This window comes from Carassius gibelio, chromosome B10 (genome assembly GCF_023724105.1).
Source record: "Carassius gibelio isolate Cgi1373 ecotype wild population from Czech Republic chromosome B10, carGib1.2-hapl.c, whole genome shotgun sequence".
NCBI classification, from domain to species: Eukaryota; Metazoa; Chordata; class Actinopteri; order Cypriniformes; family Cyprinidae; genus Carassius; species Carassius gibelio.
The window spans coordinates 2,551,311-2,558,316 of record NC_068405.1 but is presented as its reverse complement, the minus strand read 5'-3'; the positions used below and the strand labels follow the sequence as shown (position 1 = coordinate 2,558,316).

The following is a 7,006-nucleotide window of genomic DNA, read 5'->3' as shown; positions in this document are numbered from 1 at the left end:
TAAAATAAATATTAGAAAATTGGAATAAAACATCTAATTAATAATACAGTGTTATTAGGTGGTTAGCAGTATGGGTATAGGGAGATTAAATTGTCCCAATAATTTTGCATTCATTTAATGATATTTTAAAGTATGATAATTTAAACACACTATGTTATTGCATACTGTTTTATAATGTACTACAGTACTGAAATATAAATATTGACCACCTACCTACTATTTACACAATTATTATTAGTTCTGCTCAGTATTTAAAGTCCATTAATTATGTAATGAGTTCAATTGGAAAATATAGCATTGTTTACTATTATGTAATAATTAAATATTTATTTAATAATTATGTAGTATTTAATTAAATGCTTAATTAAAGTATTTGTAAAAAAAAAATGGTTAGTACATTTACTTGTGAGGTAACAAACTCATGTCATGTGACAACACATTAGCACACAACTCTGAAACATTTGTTGCTTAGTGTATACTGTTTCACAGACTATTCTTTAAAAATTTTAGCCAGTATACACTGTGTACTGGGCAGTAAGCCATTTCGAACACAGCCATAGTGTTGCTTTAATAAAAATAGCCTGCAATTGTACTTTTTTGTACAGTAATTTGATATACTTAAAGTCTGCTAAATTGGAACAAATAAATGATTAAATTTAATAGTGCTAAAGTAGTACTAAAATCCAACTATATAACTGCTGGTATATTTGATTGTGGACTATATAACTATATTTACATTACATTTATGCATTTGGCAGACACTTAAAAGCAACTTACAGGGCATTCAGGCTATGCATTTTTTTTAACCATGTGTGTTCCCCGGGAATTGAACCCACAACCTTTTGCACTGCTAATGCAATGCTCTACCACTGAGCCACTATGTGCACTATGCGATGACAAAATACTCCAAATAAAATATGTCAATAAATATGTTAATAGATTTGAAGTATACTTAGTATGAAATAAATGTATTTTGAATCAATTATGTTTTTTACTAGGGTCATTACACATATATAAAATATTTACCGGTATTTAAATTAAGTGTTTAGAGTCATAAAGTTTACTGTTAGGCTACTGAATCAAACGAGAATAACCAAAAAAAAAACTATTGTAAAATGTTTGGATGCTTGCTGTCATTGGCTTGCTTAGTTGGGGACACACATTTTAATTGACCTGATTGCACAGATACTATTTAAACTGAACTGAGCTGGTGATGATATAATTGAATTCAATGATGAACTGCCTTTTTGCTTTATTGACACATTTTATATTACTACTTAATACTGTTCAGTTGCATTGTTACCGATGGAGTTTCGGTTCCTTGCTGCTGTCGCCTCTGGCTTGCTTAGTTGGGGTCACTTCATCTACAGCGATATCTTTGACTTGATTGCAAATAAATGCACAGACACTATTTAACTGAACAGAGATGACATCACTGAATTCAATGATGAACTGCCTTTAACAATCATTTTGCATTATTGACACACTGTTCTTCTAATGAATGTTGTTCAATTGCTTTGACACAGTGTATTTTGTTTTATGCGCTATATAAATAAAGGTGACTTAACTTGACTTGACTAATAAGTAAATTGTGGAAGCTCAACTTTCATTAAAATAACATGCACAATTCAAACGCATTCATAAAATTCATAAAGCAAAAAAAAAAAAAAAAATCAAAACATTTTTATGGTCCTTCAACAGGCTTCCAAAACTTTGTACTTTCTCAAATTTTGAAGGAAAAGGCAGTTTAACTTATTGCCAATATTTCAAAAGCTGCTGGTCATATAATTATTTTTCAAGGTCTACTATTCATCAGAATATTTCAACAATGTCCCCTTTTAAATCATACCCCTATTATTCACCTCTAATGTAGACATCATCATCAGCCCGCATAAACCACTCGTATTTATCCAAATAATGGTCATGCATGTACTTCAGCATCATGAAAGATTTCTTCTGCGGAGGGTATGAATCATCGACACCTGCCAGAGGAATGACAGGCATTGGAATTGGCAGGGAGACCTTCTCAGAGCCCTCACTGGAGAAGAACTCAACCCGCCCAGGGATGTTGGAGGCCCATGTCCTGTAGGCAGCCACAGCCCTGGAGGCCAGATACTTCTGAGCTGTCATGACCCCCACATACAAGAATCTAGCAGGAGGTACAGGACCACTACTGTTCCCTGTCCCATAAGGCTCCTGTTCACCTTCATCACTGCCTTCCTGGCTGGAGAAGAGTGGCTGCAGATGCTTCTGTCTGCCAATGGTAGATGAGGTACTGTGGGCGGTGCCTGAAACTTTAGCCTGAGCCCTGTCGCTACTGTAGTATGTACACACTGAAGACCTTCTGTTCTTCACACTGATCTTCACAACTCTGGGCACAACCAGCCACGATGCGGCTGTGAAGCCAAGAAAAACCCCAACGATGACGCTCACCAAAGGTCTTCTGGACCTGAGGGCCATCGCGCAGTCAGAACAACAAATCACTCATACACATCAATCCCTCAAACAGTTGTGCATGCTGGATTCAAATGGTCTCTGTCTCTCTCTCTCTCTATACAAATATATATATATAAAGATTACCGTTATTATCTAACATCTGCAAAGTACTTTCGCGTACACGTTGCGCGACCTGAAGACGAGTGTTGTCCCGGTCCTAGCTGGTCACTTCTGTCTTGCTTTTTCGCTAGCAAGGGCGCGTCCAATCCACATTAACGAAGTGAAAACGCTTCACGCTGAAACGTATATAAAGTTGACGCTTCCTTTCCATGCAAAGAAGGCTCGCGTTGTGCCATACTCCACTGAGGACAATGCTTTCCTCTCCTCGCTACAAAGATATACTCCATCCACAAAACCCTCCCTTCTTATTCAGTCGCTTTAGTCTCTAAAGACTCGCTAATTTCCACACAATTTTACGGGAGGAAATGGAACTTTATCCCCTTGTCTTTCAAGCATTCTCGCTTCTCTGGTTTTAAGCCTCTGAGAGTGCTGATGCAAAGGGACAAACGCTCTTTGCTTCGCCCCAGTCACGGGGCGGAGCGAAGCAGCTGCGCTTTCACTTTTCAAACTGACAAGGCAAGAAAGATTGCTCTGGCGGCTTCATTGGTGTATTGACTCTGGATATTTAACACATCAGACAGCTGGCCAAGAGTACCCAGGAAATCATTGACAAATTAAAGCATTGTGAGTGATGTTTAAAAAAAATATGAACACCATCTGCTCTTTGACAGATATCACCAACAAATCACATTTGACTCATTGCACCGCATGACTAGGTTAGAACATTTAGGCAATGACAGTTGCCAGCCCTGCTGAAAAGAGAATTTCCAATTATCAGTGAAAACCCACAGGGACCATTTTAGTTTCCATTTAAACCGATACAAGTCCCATTATAACCATTAAAACCATTACAAATTCTGTGATATCTGTTATAAATTGCTGTAGTTTTTACAGGATATATTTACAATAGACTACTGTGTTTTTAATTTTACAGCATTACTGTATTTTGCCATGTGGGAGCATACATAATTGCTGTGAATTTTAGAGGTCCAATAAGATACTGTGTTTTTTTTTTTTTTTTAGGTAGATCACTGTTATTGCATGTTCCTGCAGTAAATGATTTTTTAAGAAGAACAAAAAACAGTTGCAAAAGTTTTCGTCATCTTCAGTGGACATCTTGGGAGTTGGGACTTTCCATTGTTTGGTTTTTATGTTTATTTAAATTTGTATAAATTATAAAAGCAAACAATTTGATCCATATTCAATTCCAGTTGGTGGCGATAATGCACCAATAAACTAGGTTGCCAACCGCCAATAAACACCAAAAAAGGAGAAGCTGGGACTTTCCACCTGCTTGCCTCATCATCACCAGCACTCAATTTTCGCGCTCACCTCGTGCTCTAAAGTTACCGGACTCTGGAGGAGGAGGATCTCTAATGAAAGCGAGTCGAGGTGTGTTACATCTACAATTTTCTTGATGAGTCGTCACAGATTAACGATTAGCTGTCTATCTTCACCATTAAAGTGTGGCCTGGCTGTTATTTTACTATAACATTTTTGATAACTGCTCGGTATAAAATTATTTTACATTGTTGTTGGTTGTAGACATGTAAAAGCTTTTAACTTGATTGTGTTGGTTTTATGCAGTTAAATAGTGTTTAACTTGACTGCCAAGCCGTTAACGTTAGTTTGCAGTGCACATGCTTTATTGCTGTCCATTTGTTAGCTTGTGAAGTTTATATTTTTTAAAGTTGAAAATGTTTATGTCACTTTTGTAATATTGAGAACAGTACAATCCTGAGTTTTGTGCAGCATGTGAAATTGCATAGAAATGTGCCTAAATCAGGTTTTAGATGTGCTGTACCTGATTGCCCACATATTTTCACTAAGTTTTCTTCATTGAAGTCCCACATATACAGAAATCACAGGGAACATCACCAGTCTGCTGCTAAAGAGCATCAGGCACAGCACAGATGTGTGATTTAAACATTTAAATGCCATGTAAACTTTTGTGAAGTTCAATGTGGGTCCCTAACACAGCTTTTCTCTCATTTAAAGAGCCATATTCAGTCAGGTCTGGAGATCCGGTGCCCATTTGGTTGCAACAGGACATTTAAGGTGAGATCTACATTTGCATCACATGTATCACGGACACATAAAATGTTGTGATAGATCCTGTTATGACAGGGGTTTTCAAACTGTGGGTTGCACAAAGTCACTTGGCTGCAGCTGAATTTGCGTTTCAGTGACGCACACACTCACACAGTTCAGTCTAGGGCTGCACGATATAGCCTACCAACATTAAATAATATCCTAATATTAAGCAATATCCTAAGTGTGATTTTCGAATTGCAATTAAGTCCTCATGTGTTGCGTGTTTTGAAGCGTCTCAGAGCAATGTCATTAAAATGTTCAATCAGTCCTCATTATTAAAGAGAAAAAAACATGCTCATGTCAATACACTTTATTTTGCATGAGATTGCATACACCAGAAAATTCAAATGTTACGAAAACTGTTTCAGTTAGGCCATTTTCATTCTTTTCTATTGTCTGTTTGAACTCCGCACTGTTTTCGTTCAGGAAACGGTTTGTAAAAAGCATTTCTCGTGTACAGGGTGAGCAGGGCACAAATGCAGGGTTAATTGTAATACTACAAGATTTAAACAATTCCACATAACAAAATGTACAACATTTTGCAATATTTCCTTGAAGTATCATCTCTATTTAGAAAAAAATTTCCATCGCAAAAATACATTTCTGCCTGAACTTAATGTCATCCAGTTTTTTTTGTTGTTGTTTTATTTAAAACATCTGTTTATTCTTTTTGATCTATTTCACAATTATTTTAATCTCCAAACTGTTTTAGATAGTTCTGCATTGCTGCTTATGCTTTTCTAAAAAAAAGTGTTGGATTGTGCTCGGTTCTCGCCGACACACACGGAAGGAACATGACTGCATTTTCTGCAACCAAACAGCAGCGCAGATTACCGTTCACTGGAGTGAACCAGTTTCATGTTTTTGTGGACATTTAATATTTTAACTAGGGCCGGGACTTTAACGCGTTAATTGAGATTATTTTTGCACCGCGGAACGTTTCTCACTGGATGCGTTTCGGCGGACCGATTATACTGAAGCACCAACTAGCGTTCGCATATCACCGCAGCACATCGAACCTCAAGTATCACCTCAACGCAAAACATATAGCAGCTAGCGTGGACTTTACACTTTGTTGAACTATGTATTATTTTGTTTGTGCAACTGGCAGTTTATGTTGAACTATTTATTGTTTTGGCCAAGGTTATTGAGAGTTGGACTTAGTATGTTATTTCCTCTGAAGCAACAGAGAGATGTTTTCTAACAGTCAGGGTTTCCAATGTTCTGAATGTAATTGACAGTATTGTGTATTACTTATAAAACACTTTACAGAAGGTTCCAGCACCTATAAGCTACCTGAATTTCTGAAATGTACTTTTTCTAAATTGTTTCTAAATATGCTATTGCTACACTTCATGGCAAAAATTGCACTGGTCTGCTAGACTTGGTTGAACAAAAATAAACTAATTTGTTGCTTTAGCTTATGTATTCAGTCATTATTCAATGGTATACAATAAATCCATGTGAAAAAAAAAAATTACTTCTCACTGTTCTCAGGTCAAATATTTATATGCGATTAAAATGCGATTAATTTCGATTAATTAATTACAAAGCCTCTAATTAATTCAATTTTTTTAATCGAGTCCCGGCCCTAATTTTAACGTCTGTAAACAAAAATGAAACTTAAATACTAGTAGTGATTTTATTTATTTATTTTTTTACAAACTTTTAAGTAAGATTAGGCTTAAAGTAATGTCAACCATTTTTCTTTTTTTTTCTTTTTTTTTTTTTCTCAAATATTTTGGTGGGTCGTGAAATAGATTACACTTGTCTATGTTGGTGATTCTCATGAAATCCAGATATAGCAGGTGTCTAGCATCAGAATTTTTAAAATGCCCATTTCAAAAACCAATTTTCTTTTTGCACATATAAGATTGAGGTCTGAACTTACTATAACCATTATTTTTAGAAGATTTAAAATAATATTTGCTATATAATTTTAAAATTTTTTAGATGAAGTCCATAAAAAATTATCAACATTACATTAAATATATGGTTAAAAATTTGTATTTTTGGCTAATGTTAAAGTAGAACCTTATTACTCATGCTCAAAGCTATGTAAAACTCTGGAGAGATTACTTTTTCATATTTATTATTTTTGTAATTTTCTTATTTTCTCTCATTACCGAAACATGCGTGATGATTTACAATTTCTTTTATTTAATTGTTTTACTAAAAGATACCATACACATTTGTCATGTAGCAGACTTTAAATAAGCAGTGTTGTATAATATGTATATACATTTTAAAATGAAATATGATTATCTAATTATTGCTTAATTTGTAAAAAATATATATGTTGCAGTAATGAAAATGCCATTTTGTTAATGAGGATCAATGTTTCGGAAATTATATT

General features: G+C 35.2%; 1 protein-coding gene across 1 annotated transcript; it reads right to left on the bottom strand.

The window, feature by feature from the left end:
• Window positions 1-65: 65 nt before the first annotated feature.
• On the bottom strand, window positions 66-3,017 carry LOC127966196 (chondroitin sulfate synthase 3-like). Its single transcript, XM_052567035.1, has one exon. It carries the CDS (start codon window positions 2,458-2,460, stop codon window positions 1,855-1,857), a length of 606 nt encoding a protein of 201 aa, XP_052422995.1. The 5' UTR covers window positions 2,461-3,017; the 3' UTR covers window positions 66-1,854.
• Window positions 3,018-7,006: the final 3,989 nt, after the last annotated feature.

What these genes read in the sequence shown, in the direction of transcription:
- LOC127966196 (XM_052567035.1), bottom strand. Translation starts at nt 2,460, where the DNA reads ATGGCCCTCAGGTCCAGAAGACCTTTGGTGAGCGTCATCGTTGGGGTT.